This window comes from Acipenser ruthenus, chromosome 16 (assembly GCF_902713425.1).
Source record: "Acipenser ruthenus chromosome 16, fAciRut3.2 maternal haplotype, whole genome shotgun sequence".
Classification (NCBI taxonomy): Eukaryota; Metazoa; Chordata; class Actinopteri; order Acipenseriformes; family Acipenseridae; genus Acipenser; species Acipenser ruthenus.
The window spans coordinates 3,258,539-3,276,850 of NC_081204.1; the positions used below are offsets into that span (position 1 = coordinate 3,258,539).

An 18,312-nucleotide genomic window follows, 5' to 3' on the forward strand; every position below is an offset into this window, starting at 1 on the left:
CAGCTGCTTGACAGTATCTGTCTATAAAACTTTCCTACAGTTCTTACACTGGTCATTGCCATTCCATTCTGAGTTTTGCATTATAAAACACGCTTTTAAATAAATAGAGTAGGGAATCAGAATGCCAAAATGTTCATGAAGGAAGAAGTACCTTGTCGCTCTGTGTGTTTTTATGGAACATGCGGGCATCAATGGCAGCAGCGACTAGGTTGTTGGCTGCAGTAATGGCATGAGAAACATGAGTAAACCAATGACTTATGTAAATGCTGACTGAATATGACATTTGGTCAGGGAGCATATTTTTTACTCCATACATATCAACAATGTATTCTGTCTTCCCTTTTTCCTCTGGTCTTAATCCAAAACTACTGTAGTAAATATACACAAAAACCTGAATAGATTTGAAACATTTAAGATTTTTATTTTCTTGTTTATTTGGGGGGGATGGAAAGAGTTGAATGAAGTTGCATCATTGCCACGAATTTCAGCAAACCCCAATTTTGCAAGTGGGATTTGGTCCTGGGATAATAGTGCTACAAGCAAGTACTGTAAAATCCTGAAAACACTTGTTAGAATCTAGAAGGTACAGTTTTTGTATATTAAAGATTTTACCCATCTTGTGGAAGGATGAATCTGCTCTGTACCAAGAACACATGAAAACCGGATGATCCTGATCTAGTGAAAAGTTTAATAAAACTTATCTTCAAGTATCCATATGAAACTGGTCTTTTAAGATCCTAGTTTTAAATAAGTCAATAAAGTGCTGCTTTTTAGGTAACAGTTGAGCACAAGGGGGCCTATGTGGGATTCAATACCCATGGGGAAAAGAATAAGATCGACCTTGTGATAATTCCATTAAAGAATAAGATCGACCCTGTGATAATTCCATTAAAGAATAAGATCGACCCTGTGATAATTCCATTAAAGAATAAGATCGACCCTGTGATAATTCCATTAAAGAATAAGATCGACCCTGTGATAATTCCATTAAAGAATAAGATCGACCGTGTGATAATTCCATTAAAGAATAAGATCGACCCTGTGATAATTCCATTAAAGAATAAGATCGACCCTGTGATAATTCCATTAAAGAATAAGATCGACCTTGTGATAATTCCATTAAAGAATAAGATCGACCGTGTGATAATTCCATTAAAGAATAAGATCGACCGTGTGATAATTCCATTAAAGAATAAGATCGACCCTGTGATAATTCCATTAAAGAATAAGATCGACCCTGTGATAATTCCATTAAAGAATAAGATCGACCCTGTGATAATTCCATTAAAGAATAAGATCGACCCTGTGATAATTCCATTAAAGAATAAGATCGACCCTGTGATAATTCCATTAAAGAATAAGATCGACCCTATGATAATTCCATTAAAGAATAAGATCGACCCTGTGATAATTCCATTAAAGAATAAGATCGACGTGTGATAATTCCATTAAAGAATAAGATCGACCGTGTGATAATTCCATTAAAGAATAAGATCGACCCTGTGATAATTCCATTAAAGAATAAGATCGACCCTGTGATAATTCCATTAAAGAATAAGATCGACCCTGTGATAATTCCATTAAAGAATAAGATCGACCCTGTGATAATTCCATTAAAGAATAAGATCGACCCTGTGATAATTCCATTAAAGAATAAGATCGACCCTGTGATAATTCCATTAAAGAATAAGATCGACCCTGTGATAATTCCATTAAAGAATAAGATCGACCCTGTGATAATTCCATTAAAGAATAATATCGACGATTATTATTATTATTATTATTATTATTATTATTATTATTATTATTATTATTATTATAGGATACTATTAGCAAGAAATAATTTATTGAAAATAAAATACTATTCCTATTATATAACTATGACAAGGAAACTGCAATTCAGAATTTTTTTTAATGAAAGAAATACGTTCCTGCTCTTTGTACTAATGTCCACAAGATGGCACTGTGGAAATATTTTAACAGAAACCGTGTGAATGTCGATTTTTTTTTTTAAATCATACATTTTCAGATGATATATAATGGGGTGGAATATTTTAATTCACGTTGATATTTGCAAACAAAGATTAAATAAATGTATAGGCATATTGTCGATGTGTATCACTATAATGTTACTATGATTCAAAAACTATGTAACAGGGAATGTTATATAATTATACAATTTTTTATTTTTTTCATTTTGATGGCCAAACCTATAATCTGTACTTCCAGGGTACCGTAGAACTGGCACTGTCATTTTACGAAGACCCTTGATGCTGAACGCTTATTGGATAAACAGTTACATGATAAAATGTGGTATTGGTAGTCGAGTCGATATGATGCCTGCTTAAATCTATACCACTGATTTTAAAACGCTCAATATCGACATTTTTTCAAAGATTAAAAAAATATATATATTGTTACAAATAAAAACGTATCTACACCTGGCATACTGACTGTGTTGGGTGTGAGGGTGTGTTTGTACCAGTGCCCACAAATTCTAAAAAACTAAATTGACCTCAGTAGTGGAACATTGCACAATCCTAATCTATATGGCAATGTTTCGTTCACCCCAGGTAGCACAGTCGGTTTGCGGTAGGTTTTTGTTCCTTGCTCTCCACTGTAGCTGACAGCAGACTCCCGATCCTGGCTCCTCCTTTCCTGTGTACGGTACGTGCCCTGCGTCACTGTCTCTCTTTCTCTCTGCACAGTCCAGATACATCCAGAGACATGGCTCCGTGAGACAGCACATGGCGGCCAGCAGCCATGAACCAAAAAAACAACTCGCCAAAAAATAAATAAATGCACCCGTAACAACCCGCTTTATTTTTCACCGGATTTTTATTTTTACCCCCCCAAAAAAACAACGGCAAAAGAATTCAACCGTAAAATTAAAAAGAAGGGGATTACTTTTCATGAAATTCCCAATTTAATTTTTTTTTTTTTCCCAGTTGTAATTGATAGATATATATTTTTTTTTAGTGGCAGCCATTATGGGAGTCCAGGGTTTCCAGGAATATATTGAAAAGCACTGCCCAAGCGCCGTGGTGCCGGTGGAGCTTCAGAAGCTGGCCCGGGGAAGCCTGGTCGGGGGCGGCCGACAGAGACCGCCCCAGAGCCCGCTGCGGTTGCTGGTGGACGCCGAGAACTGTCTCCACCGGCTCTACGGCGGCTTCTACACAGATTGGGTGAGCGGAGGGCAGTGGAACCACATGCTCGGTTACTTGGCAGCCCTTGCCAAGGCCTGCTTTAACGGCAACATAGAGCTGGTTGTGTGCTTTAATGGCGCTCTGGAGAAGGGCCGCCTCCACGAATGGGTCAAACGGCAGGTGAACGAGAGACAGACCGCACAGCAGATTGTCAGCCACATCCAGAACAAGGGCACTCCGCCGCCCAAGGTCTGGTTCCTGCCCCCGGTGTGCATGGCCCACTGCATCCGATTGGCACTCCTCAGGTTCCACATCGGGGTAAGCCATTAAATTTATTTATTAAGGTTCGTGTGCAGCGCAAGAAATGCAGACGCAAGTCTAAGGATTGCTCATCATGTTATCTGTAAATGCACGGTCTAAAAAATAAATAAGACCCGTCATAAGGCCTTGCATGAGATCCAGAATGCAAATATTTGTAATTATATATATTTTTTCATGGAAAGGATACCAAGGTCAGGAGGAAAACGGAGCAACTGTCAGTGAGTGCATTAACCAGAAAGACATTTCTGTTATTTAACTGGAACTTTGAGGGCATTAGTTTTGGATGAAGTAATATGTTCCCATCATCATCATCCTCTGGTACACGTATGCATTGGCTGAAGCGAATAACGTCGGTAAAGCAAGGTCTTGAATCACCTGGAAAAGTGAGTCTAAATCTGTCCGTCAGATGTTTCAGCTGCTAATCGATTTTAATAAATCCGGGCGGGGCCTGTACGCCATCGCGTGCGTCGCCATCAATTTTGATCAATTCATCCTGTGCTCCCGCAAAATAGTGTAAATATGCCATTATTGACAGAGCGATTTGATGAGAATAAATGGGTTGCTAAGGTAGAAGGTCCAGCCAACTGTCATGTTGTCCCAGGATTTTAAAATTGATGACAGCTTGACTTTAAATATTTGGGGTTGAAATACTCAGAAATGTCCCATCGGACCGCCTGCAACCAGTGTTTTGCACTGACGCACAGAAAGTTGTGCCTAGTTTTATAGTTGCAGCTCTTAGAGATTGTAAATCAAATAAATGAAAGTTTAAAATTAGTCGTGGATTTAACTCGGCTGGCACTTATGCTGAAGGGGTTACTCAGGGGCAGACAAAACCTTTTTTTGTATAACCTAAACTGGTTAAGAATGTTTTTATGCAGCAGTATAGCAGGATGTCAAGCTGACTCAAATACATCTTTGTGCCAATCTGTCTGCCTTTGTAAGAGATGCGCTGTATGTGTAAATACAGCACTAGCAGGTCTTTTGTGTTTGAATAACTTGTTCATGCTATCTGTTTGAATCAGGTTGTGTGTGAAAATGAACATTTGAATGCATATGCATTTGGGTTTGGATGTTTTTTGGTTTTTTTGTCTTCTGGTTTCACTGCAACAGTCACAATGTTCATCAGGAACTGAACTTTGTACCCTACTGCTAAATTGCAAGAGTGCTTTGTGTTTAGGTAGTGCAGACTAATAGTATGGCTGTGTTTCTAAGCCACAGTTAATAAAAAGCAGATATATTTCTTTTGTTCCCACAAGCATAGCAAAATATTGCAGGTTTTTATAAATGGCATATCTATGAGTTCTGCAACAGATTTTTTTAAAATTACGATCTAAAATGGCCATAAAGCTTATTGCCACACCATTTTACAGCAGTTCTCAAGCGATTTAAGGAAGTTAAGATTTGCACGTTTAGACTTAAGTTATGTGTAGCTACTAAAAAATACCTTTTAAAATCAGTCTCGGCCTTCAGGCATTTAAGTCCTGCCAGCTGTACTGCTACAGCTGAGTGACATGTAGTACAGGCAGACAGCCAGCCAATCAGCTTCCTGTAAAGCCTTCACATCCTTTCAACCACCAATAGGAACACCAAGTAGATGGTGGAACTTTTTTTCACTATGGTGCCAGCCACCAGGCAAATCTGTAGTTTCCAAAATACTGCATTTGTAAGCAAGTCATTATTTATTTATAAAGTTATATGTGAACTATCTACAGTATCATCAGTTGACGACACTTTATACAAGAAGCAGCGGTTTCTAGTAGCAATACCCCTCTTGCACACATTTCTTGATCTGCAGTGAGTAGTGTTGCAGGGAGTAATTCAAGTCTCCCATTCTGTAGCAGTTTGAGTCATTCCATGCTTTCCTGTGATCTTTAATTGTAAGTTACCTGTACAAAAGGTGCATGCCTTGTCTAATTAAGATCACTCTAAATACTTGGATGACTCACTGCTATGCAATAGAAGTCTCAAATTTATATATATGTGTACAGATGTATACTAAAGCACACCTACAGTAGCCACAATGTGATTTGAGCTGCACCCCCCACACCACTCACACTGGCACCCGTCCGCGGATACAAGTATTGGAGCCCTACAGTGCTTAATCCCATCCTTGACTTACACCTTTCATGACTTTGGCTTATTTTGCACAGGCTGTAGAGAGCACTTTCCTACAGGCTTGTTTGCATTTACAGGCAGTGCGGTTAACATGCAGGTATTGCTTTTTGGACCTAAGTGCAGGATGTGTTGCTTGAATATTTTATATAAAAGTTGTTCCACACTTAAAATAAGTTTTTTTAAATTTTTTTAATAATAGATTGAATTAACTTTTAGCATTTTTGTATTCTAATTTTGCCAGTTTTTCATAGTTTGGCAGTTCCGACTGAAGAATGACGACACAGTGTTAAAATGCCAATAAGTATTGCAGTATCTAAAGCATAAGCTCAGTAAAATGCCTCCAACGTTTCTTTGTGTTTTCTCATGACTGAAGTCAATATATTCAACCATGATGATCCGCACATTAGTCAGAAGAGGACTTGTGTTTCACTGTTAATAATTTAGTATTTTATTCAAGCAAAATCTCTTTGTCTCTCGTCTCTCAGGTTGCACAGAGCATTGAGGACCACCACCAAGAAGTGATTTCCATGTGCAGAGAGAACGGATTCCACGGTTTGGTTGCTTACGACTCGGATTATGCATTGTGCAACATCCCTTACTACTTCAGTGCTCATGCCTTGAAACTGAGCCGCAACGGAAAGAGCCTGACCACCAGCCAGTACCTGATGCACGAGGTCGCCAAGCAGCTGGACTTGAATCCAAATCGCTTTGTAATCTTCGCTGCACTTTTAGGTAAGTAGACGCATTTTCCTAGGTTGGCACGTATTTATTTTTTTTGGCCCCAGAAAAAGAAAGTTAAAACATATGAAAGTAATAATCCTCCATTTGCTTATTTTTCAGGTGTTGACAATCTGTAGCAAAGCTTTAAAAAAAAAAAAAAAAAAAGTGAAAAGTAAGAAAATGAAACGAATGTAAATGCCACTTCTGCATTAAATTTAATACATTAAGATTTTAAAGGCACAAAATGTCACCTGGATTAGCAGGTTTTAAACCGTATCTTTTTTTTTTTTTTTTTAAATAATTTAGTCGTTGCCAATTAGTTTTTTTAACTAACCCTCCCTCCCCCCGGGCGACACTCGGCCAATTGAGCACTGCCCCCTGGAAGCTCCCGTCCACGGTTGGCTGTGGAATAGCCTGGACTCGAACTCGCGACGTCCAGGCTATAGAGCGCATCCTGCACTCTAGCGAGTGCTTTTTCTGGATGCGCCACTCGGGAGCCCATTAAACCGTATCTTTGACCTAAATTCAGTTGATGATATGTTACTAAATGGGCGGGGCTGGGAGCGGGAACCACAGCAGCAAAGGCTGCAGGCAAAAATGAATATACAAGTATTGCTTTTAATACATATTGTGGTATTGATATAAGTTAATTTATTTCCAGAGTGCATTAAAAACCAAAACGATCTGGTTCCTCTAAAATGGACAAGCTGTCAGACAAATAAAAGAACAATGGGAACAGTTGATAGGCCAGGACATCCTGTCCGTGTTTGTGTTTTTATACAGTACGCTGTCTTTTTAATGAAAGCTTAGTGTCCAGGGATTTAAACGTTAAAATGAGGTCACAGTGATGTTTGAGCAGAGTTTAGAGCTCCCATGTCTCTGTTTTGAGTCCGCTGCTTATTGAACTCGTTAAATCCTGAGACACATGTAATACAATGTTTCCGTACTGCCGGAGCTCACTGCAGATATATACACACGCTTCCCACTTTTGCAGGCGAGTAATCTTTTTGATGGTGCTCTTCTTGTTTTTTAGCATTGGTAGTTAAGATAAAAAAAAATGTTTAAGTATTCATATTAATAGGGAAGTGGTATGTTTAGGTTTACTAAAGTGCAACTCATAGTTTCGTGTGTGAGTTGTGGTGGTTTGAATCTGTTGGGATTGTTTTTATCTTTTTAGAATGTTTCTGAATAAAGTTGTCAAAGCATAACATATCTGTCCAGAAATAATATATCTATTTTTTTATAAATCTTTTGTGTGTGTGTATATGTAATATATATGTGTGTGTGTGTGTTAACATAAGTCAGTTACTATTCTGCCAAATTATGATTGCCCTGTTAATGCTGAAATGGAAGCCAATGAAAATAAGAGAGAAATAATTAATTGTGAGCTTTCATCACATTGTCTGGAGAGGAGTGCTGATTATTGAAGGGATTCTTCTTCAGATTCAGAGATCAGTCATCTGGGTTAAAGGCAAGTGCCTTGTTTTGGACCTGGCTCCTGTGCAGTAAATGCAGGGCTGAATTAACACAAATGCAATCACGCACTGCACAGGAGCTGGCTGCCAGATGCTGTTGCTGGAAAAGGATTTGTCATGTTCAAAGTACAGTAGTTCTCTTTCACCGATTGGTTTGCAGGTGCGACAGAGTCAACCAGTCAGATTTTAACTTGTAACAAGACCACCAAGTCTTTGGTAATTACTTGTTTGCTGTGACATCATCAATTGCCAAACACTTTTTTTTTTTTGCAATAATTTTATGGTCTGTATGTTCTCTGAATTTAATTAATGAAGTTTATCTGCTGTAGAAATGATCACATGGAATTCAGTTTTCTGGAGAGGTATAACCTGAAATAACAATACAATTGCATGTATTTCCAGGTAATCATATTCTACCTGATGAAGATTTGGCTGCCTTTCACTGGAGTTTACTAGGTCCCGAGCATCCTCTAGCATCTTTAAAGGTATCGAACCCAAACCCTGTGATGCCCCTCTGAATGGCAGGCTACATGGTCAGCCTTTATCTGTCTGCACTGTGTAGAACACCAGTGTTGTAGATGGGGGTGCTTTGTTTTTGTTCAGCCCCCCCCCCCCCCCCCTCTATTTCTTAACTATGGTTTTGTTGTGCAACACCATGTGTGTCTGATTTTGTTTGTCCAAAAAAGACTTGATTTGAATCAAATGTCGATGCTAAGAACATGTGTTGTAATAACCTTTTCGATCTTGCTAAACGGCTGACAGGAATTTTTTTTTTATTTTTTGTAATTTGAGTCCTGTATTGTTTGTTTAGCGGGAGACTGCAAAAGTAAATGTATGCAGCTTTATGCCTGTACAATGATATATTTGTGTAGTAGCTTTGAAAACATTACTATGCAAAAGTGTAGGTCGTCATCCGCTTGTAATGTGCTCTGTTTGCTTACCTGTTTCCAAATATATTTGCAGATATATTGCATTCTTTTCTATAATGTGAATAATGTAGTTATATATTGAATTTAAAAATTCAGTGTCTATTTAACATGTTCCAGCATTTACAGTATAATGAATGTGCTTCTGTGTACACCAGAATGGATTGTTGTACTTTGAGCTCACAAATTATGCATGCAAGAGTGAGTTTAGCTACAGTTTCGGCAGCATTTATGATAAGTGGTTACTGTAGAAGGAACGCATTGGAATATGTGTTTATGTTAGTTTTTTTGTTCGGTCTGTTTGTAACAGGTACGAGCTCACCAGCTTGTTCTTCCACCCTGCGACGTGGTGATTAAAGCTGTAGCAGATTATGTCCGCAACATTCAGGATGTCGCAGGTTTGGAAGCCATTGCTAAAGACATCTTCAAACATTCACAGGTAAGGTTATCAAAAGCACTTCTGCCCAGTGTCTGTCAGCTTTTGAAAGTCTATAACTTTAGGGATTTGGAGAGTCAAATTGCAAAACCTAGGACACATTTATTAGCAACGTGGCATATTTTTGTTCGAGAAGGTAATATTTTAAAAAAGAAAAAAAAGGGAGAAAAAATGTTTAACCCCCATTATATGAGGAGTCAATTTTAACTGTCTTATTGGTTTGAGATGTTTTATTTTTATATTGCTATGCTTGAGCAATAAATCCATGTTTTGCTACCTTTTTTTAACTTTATACTTTTTTTTTTTTTCTTTAGTCAAGAACCGATGACAAAGTTGTCCGATTCAAGAAGGCAGTTGAGTACTACTCAGCAGCCAGCAAACCTCTACAGTACCCTCCTTATTTAGGTAAAGTAACCTTTACCACAATTCCTAAACTTGTCATACTGAAGGAGCATTGCCAATAACTGGGCATTTATGAAAGTTGTTTTGTGTTCATCGTTGAGGTTCAGTGCAGTGCAGGGTTTTAAATGAAATGGAATTCTTAGCATTTACATCCAGCTGGAATAGATACAGTAACTCTTTCAGTACAGTCATGGATAACTTGCAAGTTTACTTTTAAAAGGTACTTATCAAAACATTTTATGAATGAGTGTTCAAGAATTTGCTCTGTAATGGCAACAGAGAAGTCCAAACCAGCTCATTTTCCACCCAAGAACAAATGTTTTTCTGTCTTTAGTTTGGAGTTTTCTGTATACTTGACAAATCTGTTGCTTCTGGCCTCGCCACCATTTACCAAGTTTCCATGGTATCAGTAGGTGCAAGAATGCCTGGGCGTCTTTTTGTGAAGTTTAAACAAAGCAAAGCAAATGTCGGAGGCAGATTTGCAGTTTTTATTTAAAACTTTCTGTACTTTTGAGCTTTATTTGGGATAAATAGATGGGACGATTACAGGATCCTTCTCTACACTAACGTGTGAGATTTTTCTTATTTAACCCAGAGCCGCAGCGCACTTTGGAATGACTGCTATGTGCTCAGCATACAAACAGACTGCTTTAGAAAAGACCGTTGAGGAGCAGAATGGCCTGTAGTTTGCTGACTAGACTAAAACAAAACCATCCGTACTGCAGAAATGTACACTGTGAAGCTTGCTTTCTTTAAAAGTTCAGTTTGTTGCTTTTCACCATTCGGATGAGTACAATATGTTAGTTGTGTTTAACAATTAAGTTCTTCAGTAAAAATATATAGTTTTAAGTTTGAGAAACCTTGAAAACACTAAAATTATGCTTATTTGATACCAGGGATACACCGAATCCAGGATTCGGTTTCGGATTCGGCCCGAATACCTACTTTTTGAGCAGGGTTCGGGGGGTTTGAATTTTTCTTTTTACAGTAAACAATATCTATCAAAGTAGTGCAAGACCATTATAGATAACTGTGCACTCACCTGCACTCTCATTTAACCTTGTGACAGCAGGTAAAGTTTCTATTTGTTTAATATTTCTTGCTTCACACAGTCCCGCCCAGTCAGAGACTCAGAAAGCCAATCAGCTGCTGTATAGGTCTGATTGATGGAATCGATCCTCGCAGGCATGTGTGTGCTTTTGGTAACAACTAAGTAAAACAATTCAATTAATTTAGCGACAGTTCACACAATTCACACTCACTTTACTGAATATGTTGCAGTTTAGCTTAGTGTCCCGAGACTCCGGAGCCTGTTGACAACCCTGCTCTCAGATCAGGTGACACAGGTCGAGAAAATAGTGGGTTATGGCAAAGATGCAGCTCTCCTTTCTTGTAAAGTGAACAGTTCTGTATTTTGACGTTTCTGTTGTGGGGGGAGGGGGCTAGCGGTAAATTGCGTAAGTTTGTGTAAAAGGCTCAAAACTATATATTGTGCGCGTCCCTTGTTAGTAGCTGCCAGTCTATTTTTCATTCAACAGTTTCCATCGGTTTTTCTTGACTGTTTTTGTAGATTCGGTATTCGGCCGAATCTTTTGAGATGGATTCGGTATGCCGAATCTCAAAAACTCAGTGCATCCCTATTTGATACTGACTGACAAGAGGGTTGTTTGTACTAAAGGTTTTATCTTTACTTTTTATAAATGGTCTACTTTACTTAACATTAATACTTGTACTCTCTCTTTTTGCATGTCTACAGTTAGACCAAATCAGTTTGGAGTGCTTGATGCTGTTCCACAATGTGTCCCTCATATGCTCAACATTCCACAGACCCCTCCTGCTAAATCTGGTGTAAGTTTGAATTCCTGTTAGCCAAAAGCAAACAACTTTAGTGTGTGTGTGATGATCCGAGTAGTCTCAAATTATGGGCACTTATTATAAAGTAATAAATCCCTAACCCATTTGAGGTCAACACCTGGCTAGTGATGTATAGTAAAGGAGAGGGGATTCCAAACCTGCAACCCAGCCATCAATAGAAATGAATGTTAATAAAGAATATAGTATGGTTTCAGGTGGATAACACAATATTGCAGTATTTAAGGCGTATAACTGGTTTTCAGAGTGTGAGGGCAAAAAAATAAAAAATAAACTGAACCAACCCCAAAAAACTACAATCACTGAAAAACCAAAACCCTGATTTTTCTATGATTTGCTCTTTACTTTTGGCCCAGGAGCTGTCTGGTCAAGGTGCGCCCCCAGGACAAAATGCCTACCCATCGAACCTGACACAGCCAGCCCTCAACCTGGACACTGCCATCGGAAAAAGTTTAGCGGAACAGAACAGCTTCAGCAACATTCCTCATGAAGGAAAGCACACGCCTCTCTATGAACGGTCCTCTCCCATTAACCCTGCCCAGGGGACCAGCCCGAACCACACGGAGCCTGCATACTTTAACACCTCCTCCACGTCCTCCTCCTCCGAGAATGATGACAACAGTGCAGCCACTGCCAAGTGAGTTCACAGTCTTTTAGGTTTATAGTTCCGTGCTTTGCTTGCGATTTACAGGAATGTGACGGTACCTGCATGGGATATCTGGTCATCAAGTGAAGATGTGTATGTGAGCGAGGTTTTTTTTGCAGTTGATAGAATTGTTGGTCAAATGAAAGCTAATTTTGAAGATTGTTATTTAAAAAATATATATAATAATGAAACCCTTGGTGTTGTGTTCATATCTAAGTAGTAGTGTCTGAGCCTCACTGTCTTTGTCATTCTGCTGTTACAATTAACAATTAACACATGAGCATTCGTTCTGAAAACACCAGAGTCCCTTGTAGACACTAACAGGAATATATAGAAGTCTGAAAGCAAAATAAATTCTTAGTTTGTTTCTTATTTTTCTAGCCATGTAAGTGGACAGAAGGTCGAACACCTTGCTGGGGGAGACTGTGGAGACCAAACAAAGGTAATTCCTTAATATATAGGTAAAGAAATAAGTCAGTTCTGCGTTAAGGCTTTTGAAATGGAACATTTGTAGGTCAGGTCGGCAGGGCTTTATCGTAGCTTTAAGAGCCAGTTCCATCCTGATTTTATTGATTTGTCGTCTTATAGGCAGAAGCTTCTTCTGTTGCATCCTCGGGAAGCCAGGTAGCCGAAGGCAGCGGGAATCATGGAGGTAATTCCCAGATCCCGTGTCTTCTGTCTATGTCCACCCGGAACCACATGGATATCACCACCCCCCCTCTGCCAGGAGTCGCGCCTGAGGTCCTGCGAGTGGCTGAGCACAGACACAAGAAGGGCCTCATGTATCCCTATATCTATCACGTTCTCACCAAGGTAAGGGAAACGCTATTGCATCTTCAGACGGCTTGATTTTCTAATCTGAAACGCTTAGAGTGGCAGGAAAATCATCAGTCCCTACACCACTTTTGTGTAGTTTTTTTGTTAAAGGAATATGTCCAATTCTTTTCAAGACGCTGCCTCTTGCAAGATGTTTGTGGTATTTTTAAACACTTATCTGTTATCTAATGCAGTGCAAATCTAGTCATGTATATTCTGTTTTCCAGGGTGAGATAAAGATACCAGTAACCATTGAAGATGAATCTAATAAAGATTTGCCGTCTGCCACTCAGCTTTACCGGCCAATTCGTCAGTACGTTTATGGCGTTCTCTTCAGCCTTGCTGAAGCCAGGAAGAAAGCTGAGAGGCTTGCCATGAGAAGGAACCGACACCCAGAGTGTAAGTCTGTTGGCGATTTTGAGATCTCTCTTTATTATGCTGTTCTCTACGCAAATACAGAAACCTCGTAAGAATACAATTTAATCAATAAAAGGCTGTGCGTTAGTTGGGGTTTTTTTTTGTTTGTTTTCAATAACGTATAATGTTCTTAATCCTCCAGATCCCCCAGTGATAGTAAAGGAATGGGCAGCATACAAAGGCAAATCTCCCCACACCCCAGAACTGGTAGAAGCCCTCGCTTTCCGGGAGTGGACCTGCCCCAACCTCAAGAAACTCTGGCTGGGGAAAGCAGTGGAAGATAAAAACAGGAGAATGAGGGCTTTCCTGGCCTGCATGAGATCTGATACTCCAGCCATGTTAAATCCAGCTAATGTGCCCACTCACCTCATGGTGCTTTGCTGTGTCTTGCGGTGAGTTTGGGGGGGAAAAAAATGTGTGCTTAACACTTCTGAGGTTTTGTGGGGTATCATAGCCCCCCCCCCGGAGGATCTTTCTAGTTGAAATGGACTAATATCTGGGGAGATGTTGCCACCATACATAAACCAAATGTGATGTGCTTTTATTAGTTTCTAATGTGTACTCTGTCCTGTTGTTTCCTAGGTTCATGCTACAATGGCCAGGAGTAAGAATTTTGCGTCGTCACGAGCTCGATGCTTTCTTAGCCCAGGCCCTTTCTCCTAAACTCTACGAGCCTGAACAGCTGCAGGAACTGAAGGTACGTTTCTGTGTATAAATGATTATTATACATACGGAAGCACACTAAATACAAACTTCCAAAAATGTATCTGCCAGCCCTTCTGGTAAATACATCTGCATGTGCTTTAAGTACGGATTGTGCAAAGACATACTTTTTTTTTTTTTTTTTTAAAGCGATTTTACAGTGGGATTAGGCACTGAGAGATAGGGGTGTGTGTGTGTGTGTGTGTGTGTGTGTATAGATGTAGATATATAGAGAGAGAGAGAGAGAGAGATGGTGGTGTGTGTGTGTGCATATAGATATATTAAAACATTTGTTTTGAAAGCTTGTGGATGCATATTTTGCTATCTGGTGAAGTCCTGATGCAAGTTCTGCCTCTCTTTGCCTAGATCGACAGCCTTGATCTGCGAGGCGTGCAGCTGGCCGCTCTGTTTATGAGCGGTGTAGATATGGCTCTCTTTGCCAATGATGTCTGTGGACAGCCGATCCCATGGGAGCACTGCTGTCCCTGGATGTACTTTGATGGCAAACTTCTCCAAAGTAAACTCATAAGAGCCAACAGGGAGAAAGCTCCCTTAATTGACCTCTGTGATGGTCAGGTAACGTTTTCTTAGTTTCCTCATTTCACTGCTTCTAGAAAATAATACCTTTTAATATAACCGTGTGTTTTTTTTGTTTGTTTTGTATCCTTATGGTGTGTATTAATAACTGTTTCAGTGAGCGAGGCTGTCTCTTCCATCTAGTTGTATCTGTTCTTTGGGATTGCCCTATGTTCCTGATTTAAATTGGCACAAATCAGATATATGCTATAAAAAGATATTACACCTGGGATTCTATTTTCCATTGCAGGGGGGGTAAGATTTTTCAAGTTGGCAAAAATGACATTGTTAAAATGGTAGATAGTGACTATTTAGAGGTAGAAAGTGCCCAGAATTATTGAGTGTCTGCAGACAGAAAAACGTAAAAAAGAAAAAAAAAAAAAGGATAAAGTAGTATTTTCAATGCCATTTTAAACTAACGTGCCTGTTTCTCATTGTCCAGGCCGAACAGGTTGCTAAAGTAGATAAGATGCGTCAGAGTATCCTGGAAGGATTGCATTTCTCTCGCCCGGTGCATCCAATCCCTTTTCCACCACATGGGATGCCGTTCTACCCAGCTAATATGTACCCTCCGCCCCCAATGCAACCTGCACACCAGGGCAGAGGAAGAGGACTGGCTGGTAAGCATCTCAGCATGTTAGCATTGCACTTAAGCGTATCCTCAAGCCTAATGGATGTGCTGTTCCTTATATGCTTAACTGGTAACACATAGGGTATACAGTTGTTTCTTTTTCTGCAGTAGACTTGTTAACATCAGAGTAGTAGTTCTGTTCCTTGCAGTGCTGTCAATTGACATTTTTTTTTTGTTTTTTTTTTGTTTATTGGTCTTGTACGTCCAGGTATCCAGGCAATGTCTTCCCAGGGAGGGACACTTGAGATAGCTGGCACTGTTGTTGGCCAGTGGGCAGGAAGTAGACGTGGGCGAGGCAGAGGCCCCTTCCCTCTGCATGTTGTTTCAGTCGGGGGACCGAATAGAGGGTAGGCTCCTGGAAACAGTCTTATTATTTTCTTGTCATGTTCTGTAAAAGCATTACATTTGAATTGTATTTCCCACCTCTTGATAGGCGCCCTAGAGGGGTTATTTCAACTCCTGTTATTAGGACCTTTGGCAGAGGAGCCAAGTACCACAACAGAGGTTCCAAAAATCAGGGAACATACCAGGTAAGGGATTGTTTATTAATAATAAATAAAGGAAAAAACACTGTAGGTCAATGAGGGACCTGCCCTTAATATAACTGTAGTCTAGCATGTGTATTGTATACATATGTGTATATACAGTACACTCCGTTCTCAGACCTCGATGGGATCATTTCACTAGAAGTATTGCAGGTCCCTGACAGAATTCTGGCCTTGACATAACCGTGAGGGTTCAGGGTGATTCTGTCAGTATGCAGTTCTAATCCGAACCTTTATTGGAGAAGTCTCGGGACAACTTTACTGAAATACAAGCCTCTAGCCAATCACGGTTCTTTTCCAATAAAACTAAGACCGCCTCGCTGCACTCTCCACAAATAGGCACCTGATCCTCAAATAAGTTTGATGTGAACTCTTTGCAGCAGCCGAACTTCTGTATGGAATTTGCACTTGGTTCCCAGAAGTAAGAACAGGTATAAGAGAGCAAGTGTCGAACTCTCAACAGCATCAACATGATTTCTGAAATGAGTTCTAAGAGGTTTCTTGGTGTGTGTGTGTGTGTGTGTATTTTGGACATTCAGTTTGATTTTATTTACAAGTCTATCTCCCAGTATGTTTTTTTAAATAAGATTAGAAGAGTGTGTGCTGAGTGATTTTCCTTTTTCTATCTCTGTACAGAGCAAGCCTGCATATGCTACTTCAGTAAACGAGGTGGTTAAAGACAGGAAGAAGCCCAAGCCGGAGGAACCCAAGTCCTCTGCTCAGTCTTCAGACAGCTCACTGGCCGAGAACGGAGTAGAAGGCAAACCAGATTCCCAGCTGAATGGGAACAAGGGAGAGGGCAAGGCTTCCAACCAAGCTGAAAGTGCCTTGAGTAATGACTCTAAAATGTGCAATACAAATCTTCATTTAAATGCACTAAATGCAGACAGTGATTGCCACAGAGACGAAGCTCTGGGTGCCTCTGTCTTAAAAAAAGAAGAGTAAACCTATTTTTTTATAGAGAGGGTGAAGGATGATAGAATGGTGAGAGTTAGGAATATCTGGAAAGAAGGAAAGCCTACAGTTGAGTACATTTTTTCCTTTCCGTAAGCGAAAAATGAGGACTTTTGGAATTTCGGATCCCTCTTTTGATGTCAGCAAGTTAAAACAAGAATAATGTCTTTCTTTTATTTCATTTTTATTTTGGGTAAAAAGATGAAAACCAGTGGCAGTCATAATGCTACCAATTTAAGAGAATGAAGAGCGTTTGGCTCCCACATAAATTATCTATTATAGAAGAATTTCAAACTGGGTTTATGACACAGTTCTTATTTTCTGTTCTTGAAATAATGAAGCAGAATATGCTTTCATTTGGCAGTTTAAGTACTATAGGCTGAGATTTTCAGTACCTGGCACCATATATTTGCCATTGTAATTGATTTTGTGTTGTCACAGTAAATGCTTTTTTTGAGAATTAAATTCACAGATATAGAAGAAAAAAAAACTCAGAACCACAATTCTCTTATGAGTCATCACTGTTTATGTGGTTATATTGTGTTAATGTGCAGAATTTTGTCAATTAAGTAACTGTAGAGTAAATACTGCAACTTAAGTTCTGATGATCTAAATATACGTCATACTTTAGCTATATAATTAACCTTTCAAGAAGCAACTTAAAATCACTGAAGATGCAAATGACCTTTTTCAAAGATTTAAACACAGTGCGTTCAGATACATTTTGCGTCAGAAATGACCATACATCAGTGAACAATGAACAATGTGGTTTCTTGAATCAAATGTAGAACATTAGTACTACTGTTTCAGCTAAACTTTCTGCATGGTTCATAATTTTAAAAGTGTGTAGTTATTATGCATGTTGTCCTTTTTCTTCCATCCTTAAAAGTACTGTGCCCATTTGCAAAATTAAAAAAAAGACTAATAATCAGTAATAGTCCTATAAAAAGTGTTAACTGTTTAGTCATTAATTGATTTGCTCTAACCTTAAATTGTGATTTTATTGACCTCTGTTGCATTTAATCAAGAAAACTTACAACAAAAAAAAAAATCTAGCCACTTTGAATATTAATGTTAACCCTGGTGTACCCATTACTGTATTCACTATTGTTCTCTGTTGCTGTTTTTATGCATTCATATTAGCAAAACATCTTTAAAAAAACGTTTAAAAAAAAAGCTTTGATCTTAACAATGTACCCCCTTTTGTAGCTGGAAACAAGCACTCTGTTTGTTTGACGTTCCCATCAAGAGTTTAGCATAAGCAAGTAAACCTGTAATCATTTTGATGTTTTCGTTTAGTGTTTCCAAACTTACTGTTCTTCTGAATCCAGATCATTACTTTATAATCTTTTTTTTTTCATCTAATTCTCCTGATGCTCTTCATCACACATTAGTGATCAGAAATAAGGTGTAATCCCCAATCCCCTGTCCGCAAGAGCTAAATAGGTTACCTTGATGTAAGTTGAGAGGAGTTTGACCTAACTCATGGATTGTAAAAGAATGAACTACTGTTGGGTTTGACTGACTGTTGATGGAATGTGGTGTGGTGTATTTGAAGGCTATTGAATGCAACTTGCAATGCTTAATAAAAGTATATTCTTTTAGTATATAA

At 39.0% G+C, this 18,312-nt stretch overlaps 1 protein-coding gene across 3 annotated transcripts; it reads left to right on the forward strand.

The window, feature by feature from the left end:
- Window positions 1-2,572: 2,572 nt before the first annotated feature.
- LOC117412250 (constitutive coactivator of PPAR-gamma-like protein 1) lies at window positions 2,573-18,312 on the forward strand. 3 transcript variants are annotated; one of them, XM_058988440.1, is made up of 17 exons: window positions 2,573-2,667; window positions 6,068-6,314; window positions 8,180-8,262; window positions 9,014-9,142; window positions 9,454-9,544; window positions 11,298-11,389; window positions 11,770-12,050; window positions 12,441-12,501; window positions 12,648-12,872; window positions 13,103-13,274; window positions 13,435-13,684; window positions 13,875-13,989; window positions 14,361-14,570; window positions 15,013-15,188; window positions 15,393-15,548; window positions 15,635-15,731; window positions 16,383-18,312. In XM_058988440.1, the coding sequence occupies exons 2-17, from the start codon at window positions 6,110-6,112 to the stop codon at window positions 16,689-16,691; spliced, it is 2,652 nt and encodes an 883-aa protein (XP_058844423.1). In that variant the 5' UTR covers window positions 2,573-2,667; window positions 6,068-6,109; the 3' UTR covers window positions 16,692-18,312. The 3 variants fall into 3 exon arrangements, with proteins under 3 accessions (XP_058844423.1, XP_058844422.1, XP_058844420.1); XM_058988439.1 differs by lacking the exon at window positions 2,573-2,667 and adding an exon at window positions 2,674-3,464 and having other exon boundaries at window positions 15,013-15,190; window positions 15,410-15,548; XM_058988437.1 differs by lacking the exon at window positions 2,573-2,667 and adding an exon at window positions 2,674-3,464.